The 20,827-nt window shown below is 65.4% G+C and overlaps 1 protein-coding gene across 1 annotated transcript; it reads right to left on the reverse strand.

Annotated features, from left to right (window-relative positions):
• Window positions 1–5: 5 nt before the first annotated feature.
• On the reverse strand, window positions 6–19,288 carry LOC118701322 (plasma membrane calcium-transporting ATPase 2-like; the record flags this gene model as incomplete). The annotated part of the gene is made up of 22 exons (XM_036405957.2): window positions 19,271–19,288; window positions 17,287–17,359; window positions 16,461–16,617; window positions 15,467–15,664; window positions 14,122–14,379; window positions 13,199–13,324; window positions 13,000–13,128; window positions 12,294–12,335; window positions 12,040–12,207; window positions 10,985–11,199; window positions 9,943–10,185; window positions 8,562–8,803; window positions 7,565–7,799; window positions 6,490–6,675; window positions 5,725–5,812; window positions 5,527–5,633; window positions 4,279–4,470; window positions 3,343–3,556; window positions 2,516–2,727; window positions 2,057–2,164; window positions 1,170–1,325; window positions 6–383 (listed from the first exon to the last, which is right to left on the reverse strand). Coding segments are annotated over exons 3-22 (3,648 nt in total), but the record flags the coding sequence as incomplete, so codon positions are not given.
• Window positions 19,289–20,827: the final 1,539 nt, after the last annotated feature.

Here is a 20,827-nt window from a genome sequence, read left to right on the forward strand (position 1 = left end):
CCCCCCCCCATTGGGGATGAATTTTGGGGCCCCCCCCGCTCAGAGCGAGGTCTCGAGGCTGTGCAGGCGCCCTGGGGGGGCGGGCGGGGGCAGAAGGGCCCGGGGGGGGCGCTGAGGGCGGGGGGCGGGGCCGGGGGGCGGGGCCTGTGGTTGTTGTTGCGGTTCGGGGGGGGCGGGCGCGGATGGGCGGGGCCTCGCTCTCGGCGTCGGTGTCGTCGATCAAGGGAATGTCCCGGGTGTCCCCGAAAATGAGCTCGGCGTGGGGGGGCACCCCGAAAGGGCCCCCCCGCCCACGAGGAGCCCCAGGGGGGGCGGCGGCTCCGGCCGAGGCAGGGGCGGGGGACCCCCCCCAAATTGCTGCGGAAGGCGCGGACCACGCGCATCTGTGGGGGGGGGGAAAGAATTAAGGGGGGGGGGGCGTCGTGAAAATGTAAAGTGACCCCCCAAAAAAAAAAAATTTAAAAAAAACGAAAAAAATTCCCCCTCCCATAAAATCTCCCCCCCAAAAAAAATCATTTTCCAAAAAAATTCCCCCCCCCCAAAAAATCTCCCTCCCATAAAAATCCCCCCCCCCAAAAAAATCTCCCCCCAAAAAAATCTTTTTCCAAAAAAAATCCTTTCCCATAAAAATTCCCCACACCAAAAAAATCCTTTCCCATAAAAATCCCCCTCCCAAATTTCTGGATTTTTCCCCCCAAATTTTCCCCAAAATTTTAAGATTTTCCCCAAATTTTTGAGATTTTCCCCAAAATTTTGGGATAAAAGGGGAACCTTGGGGGCCAGGAAACCCCAACCCTCCCCACCCCAAAACTCCCCATTTCCCCCTTGGGAATTCCCAAATTTCTGGATTTTTCCCCCAAATTTCTGGATTTTTCCCCTCAAATTTTCCGATTTTCCCCAAAATTTTAAGATTTTCCCCAAATTTTTGAGATTTTCCCCAAAACTTTGGGATAAAGGGGAATCTTGGGGGCCAGGAAACCCCAAACCCCCCTACCCCAAACCTCCCAATTTCCCCCTTGGCAATCCCAAATTTCCAGGGATTTTTTTCCCCCCAAATTTTGAGATTTTTTTTCCGTGGCTTTTCCCGAATTTTAAGATTCCCCCCATTTTTTGGGGGGTCAAAGGAGGGGATTTCGGGGTGTGGGGTCGTTTTGGGGAGGGGGTCTCACCTGGGTCTGGATGCGGCTCAAGCCCCTGACCCACAGCACCTTCCCCCGGCGCAGCTCGGCCGCGTCCAGCTCGGCCTGGTCAGCATGGCCGGAGCCCTGCGGCCACTGCCCGCCCGCCCGGGGGCACTGCGGCCCCCCCGGGACGCACACCAGCACCTGCGGGGACATGGGGGACACCTTGGGGACATTGGGGACACCTTGGGGTCAATGGGGTCAGTGCGGTCATCGGGCTCCGGCCACTGCCCGCCCATGGGGCTGGGGCACTGCGGCCCCCCCGGGACGCACACCAGCACCTGTGGGACATTGGGGACACCTTGGGGACATTGGGGACACCCCAGGGTCAGTGGGGACACTCCATGGTCAGTGCGGTCATTGGGCTCCGGCCACTCCGGCCACTCCGGCCACTGCCCGCCCATGGGGCTGGGACACTGCAGCCCTCCAGGACACACTCCAGCACCTTTGGGGACATAGGGGACACTTTGGGGACACCCTGGGGACATTGGGGACACCCCAGGGTCAGTGGGGACACCCCAGGGTCAGTGCGGTCATTGGGCTCCGGCCACTCCGGCCACTGACCGCCCGCCCGGGGGCACTGCGGCCCCCCCGGGACGCACACCAGCACCTGCGGGACATTGGGGACACCTTGGGGAGACCCTGGGGACACCTTGGGGACATTGGGGACACCTTGGGGACACCCCGGGGACAATGGGGACAGGGGGTGCCATGGGGTTCGGGGGGGTCCCCATAGGTCAGGGGCTTCTGCGGGTGGGTGGGGTCCTTTGGATTCCCCAGGTTTGGGGGTCCCGTGGGGCTGGGGTCCCCTCAGGTGGGCGGGGTCTCCCCAGGTGTGGGCGGGGTCTCCCCAGGTGTGGGCGGGGTCTCCGTACCTGTCCCCAGACGAGCTCCCCCACGCCCACGAAGAGGCACCAGAGCCACTGCTCGGCACTGAGGGGGGAGCAGCTGAAGGGCTTCCCCCCGAACTGCACGATCAGCACCTGCGGAGGGGACAATGGGGGGACAATGGAGGGGACATGAGGGTCACACACTGCCCCGGCCACCCCTGGACACCCCCGGCCACCCCCGTGTCCCCACAATGTCCCCACAATGTCCCCATGGGGAGCAGCTGAAGGGCTTCCCCCCGAACTGCACGATCAGCACCTGCGGAGGGGACAATGGGGGGACATGAGGGGACACAGGGGTCACAGACCCACCCGGCCACCCCCGCGTCCCCACAATGTCCCCACCATGTCCCCATGTGTGTCCCCATGTGTGTCCCCATGTGTGTCCCCATGTCCCCAGGTGTCCCCAGGTGTCCCCAGGTGCCCCCAGGTGCCCCCGTGTCCCACCTGCACGGCGAAGGTGCCCAGGACGATGGCGCAGAAGATGGGGTTGGCGCAGACGCCCTCGAAGACGTTCCTCTCGCCGTGCAGCTTGCGCGCGTTGAGCTCGTTGAAGAGCTGCATCAGCACGAAGGTGTTGAAGATGATGGTGAAGTGCTCCGAGGGCGGCGCGTGCAGCGGGGCCGCGCGGCCGCTGTCGATGTCGAACAGCACCTCCCCTGTGGGGACACGGGGACACCCTTGGGGACACCCGTGGGGACACCCTTGGGGACATGGGGACACCCTTGGGGACATGGGGACACCCTTGGGGACACCCTTGGGGACACCCTTGGGGACATGGGGACACCCTTGGGGACACCCTTGGGGACATGGGGACACCCTTGGGGACATGGGGACACCCTTGGGGACACCCTTGGGGACACGGGGACGCTCGTGGGGACACCCTTGGGGACACCCTTGGGCACATGGGGACACCCTTGGGGACATGGGGACACACGTGAGGACATGGCCGTGGGCGTGGGAAACCCTCCCCTGTGTCCATTGTCACCTGTCCCCAGTGTCACTGACCGGCGAGGAGCAGGGTGAAGATGACCAGCAGGTGGGGATGACCGGAAGGGGCTGTGTCCCACCGTGTCCCACCGTGTCCCCATGGGTTCCCATCACCTGTGTGACCCCTCCCGTGATGTCCCCTGCCCGTGTCACTGACCGGCGAAGAGCAGGGTGAAGATGACCAACAGCTGGTAGGGGCTGTGTCCCACCGTGTCCCACCATGTCCCACCATGTCCCCATGTGTCCCCATGGGTTCCCATCACCCGGATGTCCCCGTCACTGACCGGCGAAGAGCAGGGTGAAGATGACCAGCAGCTGGTAGGCGGCGTGGCCCAGGATGTTGCGCAGCATGGTGCCGGACACCAGCGGGTGGTCGCGGCCGTAGGGGCGGCGCAGCAGCAGCGCCTCCGTGGGCGGCTCCGTGGCCAGCGCCAGCGACGCCAGCGTGTCCATGATGAGGTTCACCCACAGCATCTGCACCGCCTTCAGCGGAGAGTCCTGCGGACAGGTGGGCACAGGTGGGATCAGGTGGGCACAGGTGAGCTCAGTTGGGCACAGGTGGGATCAGGTGAGCTCAGAGGAATGAGACAGGTGGGCACAGGTGAGCTCAGGTGGGCACAGGTGGGATCAGGTGGGCACAGGTCAGCACAGGTGAGCACAGGTGGGATCAGGTGAGCTCAGAGGAATGGGACAGGTGGGCACAGGTGAGCACAGGTGAGCTCAGGTGGGCACAGGTGGGATCAGGTGGGATCAGGTGAGCTCAGAGGAATTGGGACAGGTGGGGACAGGTGGGCACAGGTGGGCACAGGTGGGATCAGGTGAGCTCAGAGGAATTGGGACAGGTGGGCACAGGTGGGCACAGGTGGGATCAGGTGAGCTCAGGTGGGCACAGGTGAGCACAGGTGGGATCAGGTGAGCTCAGGTGGGCACAGGTGGGATCAGGTGGGATCAGAGGAATTGGGACAGGTGGGCACAGGGGGACTGTGTGATTCAGACCCAGGTGACCCCCCCTGCCCAGGTAACCCCTCACCTGCATTATGCACATACCAGTGACAGCCACCATGATGGCCACCATCCTACCCAGGTGTCCTTATGTCCCACCTGTCCAGGTGAGCCCCCCCATGCCCCACCTGTCCAGGTGAGCTCACCTGGGTGATGCAGGCGCCCGTGAAGGCCACGATGACCATCCCCCCATGCCCCACCTGTCCAGGTGAGCTCACCTGGGTGATGCAGGCGCCGGTGAAGGCCACGATGACGGCCACCACGTTGACGGTGAGCTGGAACTGCAGGAACTTGGCGATGCTGTCGTAGACGTTGCGGCCCCACATGACGGCCTTGACGATGCTCGAGAAGTTGTCGTCGGTCAGGATGATGTCCGAGGCCTCCTTGGCCACGTCCGTGCCCGCGATGCCCTGGGGGACACGGACAGGTGGGCACAGGTGACACCCAAGTGACCACAGGTGACCACAGGTGAGCCCCAGGTGACCACAGGGATGAGGAACCCCAAGGTGGCCCAGGTGGGTGAGGGGATGTCAAAGACATCCTTGGCCATGTCCATGCCCGCAATGCCCTGGGGGACACGGACAGGTGACACCCGGGTGGGCACAGGTGACTCCCAGGTGAGCCCCAGGTGACCACAGGGATGGGGAACCCCAAGGTGACACCAAGGTGGCCCCAGGTGGGTGAGGGGACAGGACAATGATGTCCGAGGCCTCCTTGGCCACGTCCATGCCCGCGATGCCCTGGGGGACACGGACAGGTGGGCACAGGTGGGCACAGGTGAGCCCCAGGTGGGCACAGGTGAGCCCCAGGTGGGCACAGGGATGGGGAGGGGTCCCCATTTTGGGAGGGGGAGATCTGGAGTCTCGGGGATTCCTTTTTCAGGAAGGGTCTTGAGGCTCCCAGTCTGGGGAGGGGTCTCAGGAATTCCGGTTTGGAGTGGGGTTCTGGGGGTCCCCACTAGGAAGGATTTTCCCATTTCGGAGAGGGGTCCCAATATTTGGGGAGGGGTCTTCAGAATGCAAATTTGGGAGGGTTCTCGTTGAGGAGGGGTTCCATTTCAGGGAAGGGTCCCGCTATTTGGGGAGGGGTCCCACAATTTGGGGAGGGATTCTGGGGGTCCCAATCCAGGAGGGTTCTCGAGGGTCACATTTCAGGGAGGGGTCCCATTTTGGGGAGGGGTCTCATTTCGTGGAGAGGTCCCACTATGTGGGAGGGGTCCCATTTTGGGGAGGGGTCCCGCCGTTTGGGAGGGGTCCCATTTTGGGGAGGGGTCCCATTTTGGGGAGGGGTCCCGCCGTTTGGGGAGGGGTCCCATTTTGGGGAGGGGTCCCATTTTGGGGAGGGGTCCCGCTATTTGGGGAGGGATCCCGCTATGTGGGGAGGGGTCCCATTTTGGGGAGGGGTCCCGCTGTTTGGGGAGGGTTCCCATTTTGGGGAGGGGTCCCATTTTGGGGAGGGGGCGTTACCATGGCGAACCCCACGTCGGCCTTTTTGAGGGCGGGGCCGTCGTTGGTGCCGTCGCCGGTGACAGCCACGACCTGGCGCTGGTCCCCGATGGTGCTGTCGATGATCCCTGGGGATGGGGGGGGACAGGTGAGACCCCCAAGACCCCCCCCACCCCCCGACCTCCCCGGGACCCCCGGGACCCCTCCCCAAATTCGCACCTTTCACCAGGGTGTGTTTGTCGGTGGGCGATGACCGAGCCAGGACCCTCAGCTTGGGCCACACCTTGTCCAGGCGCTCCTGCTCCACCTGGGGGGGTTTGGGGGTGTGAGACCCCCGGGGACCCCCCCAGGGACACCCCCAGACCCCCAAGGACCCCCCCAGGGACACCCCGAGACCCCCAGGGACCCCTCAGGGACCCCCAAGGACCCCTCAAGGTCACCTGAACCCTCCCAGGGTCACCTGAACCCCCCCAGACATCCCCACACACCTTGGCCAGGTGCTCCTGCTCCACCTGGGGGGTTTGGGGGTGTGAGACCCCCAGAGACCCCCCCCCCCCGCCCAGTGCCTCCCAGTCCCTCCCAGTGCCTCCCAGTCCCTGTCCCAATCACTGCCATTGTCCCCAGTCCCATTCCCAGGGATCCTAATCCCCCTCCCAGTGTCCCCCAATCCCCATCCCAGTGTCCCCAGTGTCCCCAGTGTCCCCCAATCCCCATCCCAGTGTCCCCAGTGTCCCCCAGTGTCCCCAGTGCCCATCCCAGTGTCCCCCAATCCCCATCCCAGTGTCCCCAGTGTCCCCAGTGTCCCCAGTGTCCCCAGTGTCCCCAGTGTCCCCCAGTGTCCCCCAATCCCCATCCCAGTGTCCCCAGTGTCCCCAGTGTCCCCCAGTGTCCCCCAATCCCCATCCCAGTGTCCCCAGTGTCCCCAGTGCCCATCCCAGTGTCCCCCAATCCCCATCCCAGTGTCCCCAGTGTCCCCAGTGCCACCTCGCCGCGGTCGTTGCGGATGCGGCGGTTGAAGTCCTTCCCCTCCAGGCACAGCCAGTCGCCGCCGCCGCCGGCGGGGAGGATGCCGCACTTGGCCGCGATGGCGCGCGCCGTGTCCAGGTTGTCACCTGTCACCATCCGCACCGTGATCCCCGCGCGCTGGCACTTCCGGATGGCCTCGGGCACCTGCCACACGCACCCGTCCCCGTGCTGTCCCCGCAGCGCCACCGCCCTGTCCCCGGTGTCCCCCATTTCCCCCCCATGTCCCTCATCCCCATGTCCCCATTTCCCCTCATGTCCCCCATGTCCCCCATGTCCCCCATCCCCATGTCCCCAGTGTCCCCCCCATGTCCCCCCCATGTCCCCTTTGTTCCAATGTCCCCACATCCCCCCATGTCCCCAATGTCCCCATTTCCCCCCCATTTCCCCCCCATGTCCCCTTTGTCCCAATGTCCCCACATCCCTCCCATATCACCACACACCCCCCATGTCCCCATGTCCCCCACCATGTCCCCCATGTCCCCATGTCCCCATTCCCCCCCACATCCCCCCATGTCCCCACACCCCGCCATGTCCCCAATGTCCCCCCCATGTCCCCAATGTCCCCCATGTCCCCAATGTCCCCCCCATGTCCCCAATGTCCCCCATGTCCCCCTGCCCCGCACCTCGGGCCGCACGGGGTCCTCGATGCCCACGATGGCGATGCAGGTGAGCTCCCCAACCATGTCCCCAATGTCCCCATTTCCCCTCACGTCCCCCCATGTCCCCAATGTCCCCCAATGTCCCCCATGTCCCCCAATGTCCCCAATGTCCCCATGTCCCCCAATGTCCCCAATGTCCCCATTCCCCCCCACATCCCCCCATGTCCCCAATGTCCCCAATGTCCCCAATGTCCCCCAATGTCCCCATTCCCCCCTGCCCCACACCTCGGGCCGCACGGGGTCCTCGATGCCCACGATGGCAATGCAGGTGAGCTCCCCGACCATGTCCCCAATGTCCCCATTCCCCCCCACGTCCCCCCATGTCCCCAATGTCCCCAATGTCCCCAATGTCCCCATGCCCCCCTGCCCCGCACCTCGGGCCGCACGGGGTCCTCGATGCCCACGATGGCGATGCAGGTGAGCTCCCCGACCACGGCGGCCTCGTCGTCCCAGGGGGGCTCGGGCCGGGCGGGGAAGTCGCGGAAGGCGAGGGCGAGGGTCCGCAGCCCCCCCGCCGCCATCGGCTCCACCACGCGCCGCACCAGCTCCTCCCGCTCCGGCCCCGCCAGCGCCCGCGGGGCGCCCCCCGCGTCCAGCATCGAGGTGCACCTGGGGGCGGGGGGGACAGGTGAGTCAGGGGGGGACAGGTGAGTCAGGGGACAGGTGAGTCACGGGGGGACAGGGAGGGTCAGGGGAGGGGGCTCAGGGGTTATGGGACCCCCCCGCGTCCAGCATCGAGGTGCACCTGGGGGGCAGGTGGGACAGGTGAGTCAGGGGGGACAGGGAGGGTCAGGGGGGACAGGTGAGTCGGGGGGGGACAGGTGAGTTGAGGGGACAGGGAGAGTCGGGGAGGGTCAGGGAAGGGGGCTCAGGGGTTATGGGACCCCCCCGCGTCCAGCATCGAGGTGCACCTGGCGGGGGGACAGGTGAGTCAGAGGGGGACAGGTGAGTCACACGGGGACAGGGAGGGTTGGGGGGACAGGTGAGTCACGGGGGGACAGGGAGGGTCAGGGGAGGGGGCTCAGGGGTATTGGGACCCCCCTGCGTCCAGCATCAAGGTGCACCTGGGGGCAGGGGGGGACAGGTGAGTCACGGGGGATGGGGAGGGTCAGGGGGGACAGGTGTGTCGGGGGGGGACAGGTGAGTCAAGGGAAGGGGGCTCAGGGGTTATGGGACCCCCCCCACATCCAGCATCGAGGTGCACCTGGGGGGGACAGGTGAGTCGGGGGCACAGGTAGATCAGGGGGACCCTGGCTCTAGGATGGAGCTGCACCTGGGGGGGAGTTCTGGGGGCTCCTGGGAGCCCCTTTTAGCCTCCCCAGGTGTGTTTTGGGGTTGTCTTGCCCCTCCCCAGGTGCGTGCCCCCCTCACCTGCGCAGCACCATCTCGGAGGCGCCCTTGCAGAGCAGCCTGTAGCCGCCCCCGGGCCGCCGGGTCACCGTGCTCATGGATTTGCGCTCCGAGTTGAAGGTGAACACCTTGACCAGGTGCTCCTCGGGCACCTGCGCCCGCTCGGCCTCGGGGTCGCGGCCCAGCGCCAGCGCCAGCCCCAGCAGCGCACACTCGGTCTTGTTGCCCACGTGGCGAGGGAGGGCCCCGGGGGCTTCGGGGGGCTGGAAACGGGCACAGGTGAGGGGGCAGGTAAAGGGTGGGGGGCAGGTAAAGGGGGCAGGTGAGGGGGGCAGGTAAAGGGGGAAGAGCAGGTAAAGGGGGCAGGTAAAGGGGATAGGGGTAGGTAAAGGGGGCAGGTGAGGGGGCAGGTAAAGGGTGGGGGGGGCAGGTAAAGGGGGCAGGTGAGGGGGGCAGGTAGAGGGGGGCAGGTAGAGGGGGGAGAGCAGGTAAAGGGGGCAGGTAAAGGGGATAGGGGTAGGTAAAGGGTGGGGGACAGGTAAAGGGGGTAATTATGGGGATAGGGGACACATAAAGGGGGCAGGTAAAAGGGGACAGATAAAGGGACAGGTGAGGGGGGCAGATAAAGGGGGAGGTAAAGGGGGCAGGTGAGGGGGGCAGATAAAGGGGGCAGGGGACAGGTTAAGGGGGCAGGTAAAGGGGGTGGGGGGCAAGTAAAGGGGGTGAGGGGGGCAAAAAACTCCTCCAAAACCCCCCCAAAATCCCCTAAATTCCCCCTAAACCCCCCCCAAATCCCCCCAAAATCTCCCCCAAACCCCACCCCAGTGCCTCCCAGTTGCCCTCACCAGTATCTTGCTGGTGTAGGCGCTGTTGATGGCGATGGCCTGGCTCCATAACCCCCCCAAAAACGCCCCTAAAACCCCCCCAAATCCCCCCAAAATCAGCCCCCAGACCCCCTCCCAGTGCTCCCAGTTGCCCTCACCAGTATCTTGCTGGTGTAGGTGCTGTTGATGGCGATGACCTGGGCACGTGATCCCCTCTAAAACCCCCCCAAAATCCCCTAAATTCCCCCTAACCCCCCCCCCAAATCCCCCCAAAATCACCCCCAAACCCCCTCCCAGCGCTCCCAGTTGCCCTCACCAGTATCTTGCTGGTGTAGGCGCTGTTGGTGCCAATGGTTTGTGCCCATAACCCCCCCCAAAAACGCCCCCAAAACCCCCCCAAATCCCCCCAAAATCACCCCCAAACCCCCTCCCAGTGCTCCCAGTTGCCCTCACCAGTATCCTGCTGGTGTAGGCGCTGTTGATGGCGATGGCCTGGCTCCATAACCCCCCAAAAACGCCCCTAAAACCCCCCCAAAATCACCCCCAAACCCCTTCCCAGTGCTCCCAGTACCCCTCACCAGTATCTTGCTGGTGTAGGCGCTGTTGATGGCGATGGCCTGGGCCAGCAGGTCGAGCGTGGGGGGCGCCAGGGCAGCGGGGGCCGGGGGGCGGCTGAAGTGGGACCCCCCCACGTAGGCCTGCACCACCGTCATGCGGTTGGTGGTCAGCGTGCCCGTCTTGTCCGAGCAGATGGCCGTGGCGTTGCCCATGGTCTCGCACGCGTCCAGGTGCCGCACCAGGTTGTTGTCCTTCATCATTTTCTTGGGGGGAGAGAAAGGAGGGAATTTTGGGGGGAATTTTGGGGGGAAATTCAGGGGGAAAAAAATCGGGGAGAAATGGGGGGAAAAACTGGGGAGGAAAAGAGACAAACAGCCAGATGGAAAAATGGCCAGATGGACAAACAGACATGGATGGACAGATGGCCATGGATGGACAAATGGACACGGAGGGACAAACGGGCGTGGATGGACAAATGGCCATGGAGGGACAAATGGCCGGATGGACAAATGGACATGGAGGGACAAATGGACATGAATGGACAAATGGACGTGGAGGGACAAATGGCCAGATGGACAAACAGATATGGATGGACAAATGGACACGGAGGGACAAATGGACATGGAGGGACAAATGGACATGGAAGAACAAATGGACATGGATGGACAAATGGCCAGATGGAAAAATAGCCAGATGGACAAATGGACATGGATGGACAAACGGACATGGAGGGACAGACGGCCAGCTGGACGCGAACAGGGAGATGATGGTGAAATGGCCATGGATGGACAAATGGACATGGAGGGACAAACGGACACATGGCGACAAACGGCTGGACGCACACGAACAGAGAAACTGTGGGGAAACGGACGCGGAGGGACAAACAGACATGGATGGACAAACGGACATGGAGAGACAGGCGTGGATGGACAGATGGGCCAGCTGTACACGAACAGAGAAACTGTGGGGAAACGGACGCGGATGGACGAACGGACACGCGTGGCCGGGCGGGCGCGAGCGGAGAGATGACGGACAAACGGACGCGGACAGACGCGCGCCCACCTTGACGGAGTAGGCCAGCGAGATGGTGACGGCCAGCGGGAGCCCCTCGGGCACGGCCACCACCAGCACGGTGACGCCGATGATGAAGAACTTGACCCAGTACTGGACGTAGACCGGGGCGCACTCGGCCAGCCAGGGCCGGCCCTGCACCACGAAGGTCTCGATGACGAAGTAGAGCACGAGGATGATGACGGTGATGGCCGACATGGCCAGGCCTGCGCGGGGACGCCCTCAGGACGCGGTGCCCCACCAAAGGTCGTCGTGTCCCTGTCACCCCCGTCTGGGGACACCGAACCCTCTGATGTGTGCGTGGTCACTTGGGTCCGTTTGGCCTGGTTTGTCCTTCTTGGGGACACCCGGTGTCCTTGTCCTCACCTTGTGCCTGATGTCCCCACCCTGTGCCTGATGTCCCCATCCCTCAGGACACGTCCCCGACCCCTTGTCCCCTCATTTGGTGACCCCAATTTGTATGGTCGTTTTGACCTGTGGCACTGAATTGTCCTTGGAGCCACCTCAGGGATGTGTCCCCAACCTGCCCACAATGTCCCCACCCCTCAGGATGTGTCCCCAAGCCTTTGTCCCTTCACTGGGGACCCCCAGCCCCCCAATCTCCAGGCTCAGTTGGGTCACTTTGCCCTGCAGGACCAATTTGTCCTTCCTGGGGCCACCTCGGGGACATGTCCCCACCCTTGGTGTTGTTCAGCCACTCCTCAGGACGTCCCCAGTGTCCCCAACCTCCTGCCACCCCATTTGGGGACCCCGATTTGCACACTCAGTTTGACCTGGGGCACTGATTTGTCCTTGGAGCCACCTCAGGGACGTGTCCCCAACCTGCCCACAGTGTCCCCACCCCTCAGGATGTGTCCCCAACCCTCATTTGGAGACCCCATACCCCCGGATCTGCACGGTCACTTGGGTCACTTTGCCCTGCAGGACCGATTTGTTCCTTCTTGGGGACACCTTGGGGACATCTCCCCATGCTTGCTGTTGTTCAGCCACCCCTCAGGACACGTCCCCACCCCTTTGTCCCCTCCTTTGGGGACGCCAGCCCCCACCTGCCTTCCCGATCTGCACGGCCAGCTGGGTCAGCTTGGCCTGGAGCACGGACTTCTCCTTCTTGGTGCCACCTCGGGGCCGTGTCCCCGGCCCGTCGGCCGTGTCCCCTCCCTCGGCGCTCTTCAGCGGCTGCATCTCCATGGCCACCGCCCCGTCCTGCCGCTTGCCTGGGGACACCGGCCACGTGGCAGGGGGACAAGGGGGGGACACGGGGAGGGGGCTTTGGGGTTGTCCCCACCCGACCCCAAAGCACCTTTGGGTTGTGGGGTGTCCACGGCGCCATCCTGGGGCTTCCCTGTGGGACAAAGGGGGGGAGTGGGGACACCCCGAAATGTGACCTGGGCGGGGGGGGGGGGGACAGGGAGAGCCCCCGGGGTGGGGACAGGGAGGGGTGGTGGCAGTGGGGTCGGGGGAGGGGAGTGGCAGTGGTGGCACTGCTGGGGACAGGGATGGGAGGGGTGGGGCACATGGGGACAGAAGGGACGGAGGATCTGGGGACCTTGGGGACAGAGGGGACAGAGGGTCTGGGGACCTTGGGGACAGAGGGGGACGGAGGGTCTGGGGACCTTGGGGACAGAGGGGACAGAGGGTCTGGGGACCTTGGGGACCTTGGGGACCTTGGGGACAGAGGGGGACAGAGGGGTCCAGGGACCTTGAGGACAGAGGGGACAGAGGATCTGGAGACTTCAGAGGGGACAGAGGGTCTGGGGACCTTGGGGACAGAGGGGGACAGAAGGGCCTGGACCCCTCAGGGACATGGGAGGGACTTGGGGACAGAAGGTGACAGATCCCACAGAGTCACCAGCCACCCACAGTGCCACCAGTGCCACCTCCCATGGGGCCACCAGCCACCCATGGTGCCACCAGTCCCAGAATCCTTGGGGACAGCGCCAAGCAGCGCCAGCCCCCTTGGGGACAGTCCCCACGGAACCAGCGGCCACCCCCGGGGGTGGTGTCACCTTTCTTGTCCCTGCCATCGTCCTCGTCGTCCCCGGCGGCGCCCAGCAGGGTGAAGATGATGCCGCTCTGCGAGTTCACCCCCACGGCCGTCACCACCATCCTGCCCGAGCCCTCCATGACGTGGGTGCCTGGCGGGGACACCGCGGGTCACGGCGCGGTCCCCTCGGTGTCCCCCCCGTGTCCCCAAACGTCCCTCACCCGAGAGCAGCAGCGGGTCCTTGTCCAGGGACTTGCGCACGTGGTCGCTCTCCCCGGTCAGGGCGCTCTCGTCGATCTTGAGGTCGTTGCCCTGGATCAGGACCCCGTCGGCCGGCAGGAGGTCACCTGGGAGGGGACAGGGGCCACCGCGGTGTCACCGGGTGTCCTGGGGTGTTGCCAGACCAGGCATTGGGGCTGTGTCACCGCAGTGTCACCAGAACTTTGTGGTGTGTCCCGGTGTGACCGGGGACCTGGTGGTGTGTCATGGAGTGACCATGGACCCTGTGATGTCCCTTGGAGTGTCCCTGGACCTGGTGTTGGGGCTGTGTCACCACAGTGCCACCAGAACTTTGCGGTGTGTCCTGGTGTCCCCTGGGTTGTCCCTGGACCAGGTGTTGAGTCACCACTGTGTGACCAGGACCTTGTGGTGTGTCCCGATGTGTCCTGATGTCCCCTGGTGTGCCTTTGTGTGCCCATGGGTGTGGGGACACAAGAGGACACGAGGATGGGGACACGGTGATGGCATCAGGATGGGGATGGTGACACAAAGGTGGGGACAGGGGATGGGGACACTGGGATAGGGACGCAGGAATGGGGACATGGGATAGGGACACAGGGATGGTGACACAGAGACTGGGACAGGAGTGGCATCAGGATGGGGATGGGGACACAAAGGTGGGGTCAGGGGATGGGGACAGAGGATGGGGACACAGGGATGGGGACAGGAATGGCATCAGGATGGGGATGGGGACACAGGGATGGGGACAGGGGATGGCATTGGGGTGGGGACAGGGGATGGGGACAAGGGATGGACATGGCAGTTGAGATGGCCACAAGAGATGCCATCAAGATGGCGACATGCAACGCCACCACAACCCCACAGCCTCTGTCCCCACCACGTCCCCAATCTTTGTGTCACTCACCGTACTTGACCTGCACGATGTCCCCCACCACCAGGTCGGCCACGGGCACCTGTGCCAGGTGTCCCCCGCGCAGGACGGCCACGCGCTGCTCGCGCTCCAGGCGGCTCTGCAGCCCCCGGAACTGGCGCTCCTTGCTCCAGTCGTTGGACGCCGTCACCAGCACCACGCAGGCCACCGAGAGCAGGATGGCCGCGCCCTCGATCCAGCCGGCCTCCGCCTCGCCCTCGTCCTCCGCGCCCCCCGACGCCTGCCCGCACGCTGGGGACAGCGGGGACGGAGGTGTCACATGGGGGGGTATTGGTGACACACGTGGGGACAGCGGGGACAGAGGTGGGACATGGGGGGATATCGGCGACACACGTGGGGACAGTGGGGACAGAGGTGTGACATGGGGGGATATCGGCGACACACGTGGGGACAGCGGGGACAAACGGGGGGATATTGGTGACACACGGGGGGATATCGGCGACACACGTGGGGACAGAGGTGTCACATGGGGGGATATCGGCGACACATGTGGGGACAGCAGGGATGGAGGTGTCACACGTGGGGATATCGGCGACACGTGGGGACAGTGGGGACAGAGGTGTGACATGGGGAGATATCGGCGACACACGTGGGGACAGCGGGGACGGAGGTGTCACACGTGAGGATATCGGCGACACATGTGGGGACAGAGGTGTCACATGGGGGGATATTGGTGACACACATGGGGACAGCGGGGACAGAGGTGTCACATGTGGGGATATCAGCGACACACATGGGGACAGCGGGGACGGAGGTGTCACACATGGGAATATCAGCGACACACGTGGGGACAGCGGGGACAGAGGTGTCACACGTGGGGCCATCGGCGACACACGGCGGGATATCAGCGACACACGTGGGGACAGAGGTGTCACATGTGGGGATATCGGTGACACACATGGGGACATGGGTGACACACGTGGGGACACCAGGGACAGAGGTGTTACACATGGGGACATACATGGGTGACACACGTGGGGACATGGGTGACACACGTGGGGACACCAGGGACAGAGGTGCCACACGTGCAGACGCGGGTGACACACATGAGGACATACACGGGTGACACACGTGGGGACACGGGTGACACACGTGGGGACACCAGTGTCACATGCATGGGGGACATGGCCAGGGGTGTAGGGGATGGGGATGGGGATTTGGGGACACAGGGATGAGGATGTGGGGACAAGGGGATGGCAGCGGGATGGGGACAGGGGGTGGGGACACAGAGCTGGGGACATGGGGACACAGGGCAGGGGATGGCAGCGGGATGGGGACACAGGGACGGGGACATCCCTGATGGGGACAGAGGTGTCACCTTCATCGGCGGCGCCGGGGGGGGCGTAGAAGGACAGCCCGAGGGACACGAGCGCGGCCACCTCGAGGATGACGAGGGTGACGTCCTGCAGGGCCTCCCACACCAGCGCCGCGAAGCTCTTGGGGCGCCGCGGGGGGATCCAGTTCCGGCCGAACGTCCGGCGGCGGCGCTCCAGCTCCGGGGGACCCTCGGACAGCCCTGGGGACACGGGTGTCACCCCCAGGGCCACCTCAGGGACCCTCGGACAGCCCTGGGGACATGGGTGTCACCCCCAGGGCCGCCCCGGGGACCCTCGGACAGCCCTGGGGACACGGGTGTCACCCCCAGGGCCGCCCCAGGGACCCTCGGACAGCCCTGGGGACCCTTGGACAGCCCTGGGGACACGGGTGTCACCCCCAGGGCCACCCCGCGGACCCTCGGACAGCCCTGGGGACACGGGTGTCACCCCCAGGGCCACCCCGGGGACACCCCTGTCACCCCCATGGCCACCCCAGGGACCCTTGGACAGCCTTGGGGACCCTCCGACAGCCTTGGGGACATGGGTGTCACCCTCACGGCCACCCTGGGGGACCCCTGGGTGGTTTTGGGGGTCCAGGGTGGTTTTGGGGGGTTCTGGGAATGCTGGGGGGGGTTCCCAAGGGTTTCCAGGGGAATGAGGGGTCTGGGGGTGTTGGGGCAGGTTCTGGGGGTCCTGGTGGGTTCTGGGGGATCCCGGTTGGTTTTGGGGGATCCCGGTGGGTTCTGGGGGGTCCTGGTGGGTTCTGGGGGGTCCCGGTGAGTTTTGGGAGATCCTGGTGGGTTCTGGGGGGTCCCGGTGGTTTTGGGGGATCCTGGCAGGTTTCGGGGGGTCCCGGGGGGGTCCCGGCAGGTTTTGGGGGGTCCCGGTGAGTTCTGGGGGATCCCGGTGGATTCTGGGGGTCCCGGTGGGTTCTGGGGGGTCCCAGAGGGTTTTGGGGGGTCCCGGAGGGTTTTGGGGGGTCCCGGGGGGCGTTACCGTCGGTGGGGGAGGTGCGCAGGCGGCGGCAGAGCCCCGGGACCCCCCCCAGGTCCCGCTGCAGCCTCAGGAGCGCCTCGGAGCCCCGGAGCTCCATCAGCGCCCGCAGCTCCGGCAGCGCCAGCCCGAAACCCCCCCCGGCGTCCCCCATGGCGGCCTGGGGACAGGGGACAGCGTGGGGACACTGCTGGGGATGGCAATGGGGACAGGGGATGGCAATGGGGACAGGGGACAGCGTGGGGACAGTGTGGGGACAGCAATGGGGACAGGGATTGGGACAGGGAACAGCAATGGGGACAGGGATGGGGACACTGCTGGGGACAGGGGACAGCGTGGGGACACTGCTGGGGATGGCAATGGGGACAGCAATGGGGACAGCGTGGGGACAGGGATGGGGACAGGGGACAGCCATGGGGACAGGGGACAGCCATGGGGACAGTGTGGGGACAGCAAAGGGGACAGGGGACGGCAATGGGGACACTGCTGGGGACAGGGGACAGCGCTGGGAACACGACTGGGGACACAGGAAGAGAGATGGGGACAGGCCTGAGGACAGGGGACAGGGCTGGGGACATGGGGACAGCGCTGAGGCCACCAATGGGGGGCCTGGGGACAGGGCTGGGAACGTGAGAAGAGCGTTGGGGACAGCGCTCAGGGTTTGGGGACAGCGCTGGGGACACAGGGACAGCGCTGGGGACATGGCTGAAGGCATCAGAGCCGAGGGACACCGAGCACAGCGTGGGGACAGCGGGAGGGACAAAAGGAGGGGACAGCAATGGGGACAGGGGGCATGGCTGGGGACAGGGCCAGCGCCACCGCCCCTCACCTGTCAGCGCTGGCGGGGCCTGGGGGGGGTCTCGCCGGGGGGGGCCCGGCCGCCCCCCCTGTCCGGGCCACACCTGGGGACAGCGGGGACACCTGAGGGGACAGCGGGCAGCGGCCCCGCCCCCCGGCGACACCGGTGACCACCAGTGACCACCAGTTCCCCCAGTTCTTCCCCATAGGTTCCAGTGCCCCCAGTCAATCCCAGTTCTCCCCAGTTTTCCCAGTAAATCCCAGTGCCCCCAGTGCCCCCCAGTCAATCCCAGTTCTCCCCAGTTTTCCCAGTCCCCCCAGATCCTCCCAGTAAATCCCAGTGCCCCCAGTCCCCCCAAGTCCCGTCTCGCTCCGCCCAAGCCGCGCCCCCTCCTGTCCATCCCACGCTCTCAGCCAATCAGCGCCCGTGCCCAGCGCCGAGGCCCCGCCCCCGGCCCTGCGGCGGCGCGCGCGGACTGCGCCAAACGGGGGGCGGGGCCTCGGAGCGGGGGCGGGACCCGCCCGTCTATATATGGGCAAAACCACGCCCACCACGCGGGGAAAACCACCGCCCCCGTGCCCTAAGCCCCGCCCACAGCGGGGAAAGCCCCGCCCACAGCGCGGCACAGCTGGGCACACGTGGGCTCCCAGTAACCTCCAGTAAGCCCCAGTTTGCCCAGTGAAAACCCAGCCAGTCCCAGCGTCCCCAGGAGCTCAGGGCTCTCCCAGTGCTCCCAGTGTGTCCCAGTTCACCCAGTGAGCCCCAGTAACCCCCAGTGACTCCCAGTTCACCCAGTGCCCCCAGTAACCCCCAGTGAATCCCAGTAACTCCCAGTAACTCCCAGTAACCGCCAGTGCCCCCAGTAACCCCCAGTGCCCCCAGTAACTCCCAGTGAATCCCAGTAACCGCCAGTGCCCCCAGTAACTCCCAGTGCTCCCAGTAACCCCCAGTAACCCCCAGTAACCCCCAGTAACTCCCAGTAACCCCCAGTGAATCCCAGTAACTCCCAGTATATCCAGTTCACACCAGTAACTCCCAGTTCACCCAGTAACTCCCAATGCCCCAGTAACCCCCAGTGCCCCCAGTAACTCCCAGTAACCCCCAGAGCCTCCAGGAACTCCCAGTTCCTGCTCACGCCTGTCCCTGACACACCTGAACACACCTGGGCACATCTGGCCCTGTCACCTGGACATCCCCAACACACCTGGGCACAGCTGGTCACCCCTGCCCCACCTGGTCACACCTGGCACCACCACACCTGGCCCTGTCACACCTGGACATCACCAACACACCTGGACACATCTGGCCCTGTCCCACCTGGTCACACCTGGGCATCCCCAACACACCTGGTCACACCCGGCCACCCCTGTCACACCCGGACATCCCTGACACACCTGGTCACACCTGGTCACACCAGTCCCCACCACACCTGGCCCTGACACCTGGACACATCTGGCTCTGTCCCACCTGGTCACACCTGGGCAACCCCGACACACCTGGAAATCCCTGTCACACCTGGACACACCGGGCCCTGTCACCCCTGTCACCCCTGCCCCACCTGGTCACACCTGGCACCACCACACCTGGACGTCCCTGACACACCTGGACACACCTGGCCCTGTCACCCCTGTCACACCCGGCCATCCCTGTCACACCTGGCCCTGTCACACCTGCTCACCCCCGGCCGTCCCTGTCCCCGCACATCCGTGTCACACCTGCTCTCCGCTGTCCCCACCACCCCTGGCCGTCCCCCTCCCCCCCCGGCCTCACACCTGCCCAGGTGCCCCCCCCCGCGCTCTTTCCCCCCTCCCCCCCCGCGCTCTCCCGCCCCCCCATCCCCCCAATCCCCCCTTTCCCCCTCCCCCCTCATCCTCCCCCCTCCCCCCTCCCGCAGCCCCGCGCGCTGCCCCCTCCCCCCGCCCCTCCCCCGCTCCCCCCGCGCCCCCCCCCGAGCCCGGACCCCCCCCCGGAGCCCCCCCGAGCCCCCCCCGGGCCCGCGGGACCCCCCCGGTACCGGTCCCGGCCCATCGGTCCCGGCGCTGCGGCGCTGCCGGAGGCGCTGCGGGCCGGGGGCGGGGCCTGCGGGGGCGGGGCTGGCAGGGAGGCCACGCCCATTGGGCGGGAACCCACCCCCACCCCCCCCATACCCACCCCCCCTCTCCGTCCCCGATGTCGCTGATGGAGACCACCGGGGGTTGTCCCCTCCCCTTTGTCCCCTCCCCTTTGTCCCCTCCCCTTTGTCACCCCCCCGTGCCACCCCCCCCCGCGCCACCTCATGTGTGTCCCCTCCCCTTGTCACCCCCCCCCCCCGTCTCACCTGTCCCCTCCTGTCCCCCGTCCCCCCCCCCCGGGTGTCACATCAGTGTCCCCGTCCCTTGGAGGGCCGGGCCACCCACCCGGGGGGACACGGAGGGGACACAGGGGACAGGGAGGACACGGGGGACACAAGGGATATGGGACAGTGGGACACAAGGGTGGGGGACACGAGGGACAGAGGGTGTGGGGACACCAGGGACAGCGTCAGCTCAAGGGAAACGCTCTGTCCCCATCCCTGTCCCCGTCCCTGTCCCATCCCTGTCCTGTCCCCATCCCTGTCCCCATCCCTGTCCCCATCCCTGTCCATTTTTTGTCCCTGTCCCTGTCCTGTCCCCATCCCTGTCCTTGTGGCCATCCTTGTCCCCATCTCATCCCTGTCTCCAGCCCTGTCCTGTCCCTGTCCTTGTCCCTGTCCCATCCCTGTCCCCATCCCAGTCCTCAACCCTGTCTTGTCCTTGTCCCCATCTCTGTCCACTCCCTGTTCCCATCCTTGTCCCTGTCCCATCCCTGTCCCTGTCCCATCCCTGTCCCCATCCCTGTGTCCCCATCCCTGTCCCCGTCCTTGCCCCTGTCCCATCTCTGTCCCACCCAATCCCTGTCCCCATCTTTGTCCCATCCCTGTCCTGTCCCTGTCCCCATCGCTGTCCCTGTCCCATCCTTGTCCCCATCCCTGTGTCCCCATCCCTGTGTCCCCATCCCTGTCCCCGTCCCTGTCCCTGTCCCATCCTTGTCCCCATCCCTGTGTCCCCATCCCTTGTCCCCGTCCCTGTCCCCATCCCTGCGTCCCCATCCCTGTCCCTGTCCCCATCCCTGTCCCTTCCTTGTCCCCATCCCTGTGTCCCCATCCTTGTCCCCATCCCTGTGTCCCCATCCCTGTGTCCCCATCGCTGTCCCTGTCCCATCCTTGTCCCCATCCCTGTGTCTCCATCCCTGTGTCTCCATCCCTGTGTCCCCATCCCTGTCCCCGTCCCATCCTTGTCCCCATCCCTGTGTCCCCATCCTTGTCCCCATCCCTGCGTCCCCATCCCTGTGTCCCCATCCTTGTCCCCATCCCTGCGTCCCCATCCCTGTCCCTGTCCCCATCCCTGTCCCTTCCTTGTCCCCATCCCTGTGTCCCCATCCCTGTGTCCCCATCCCTGTCCCTGTCCCCATCCCTGTCCCTTCCTTGTCCCCATCCCTGTGTCCCCATCCCTGTCCCCATCTCTGTGTCCCCATCCCTGTCCCTGTCCCCATCCCCGTCCCCCCTCCACGTGCC

The sequence above is a fragment of the Molothrus ater genome, unplaced genomic scaffold, assembly GCF_012460135.2.
Source record: "Molothrus ater isolate BHLD 08-10-18 breed brown headed cowbird unplaced genomic scaffold, BPBGC_Mater_1.1 matUn_MA582, whole genome shotgun sequence".
Lineage (NCBI taxonomy): Eukaryota > Metazoa > Chordata > Aves > Passeriformes > Icteridae > Molothrus > Molothrus ater.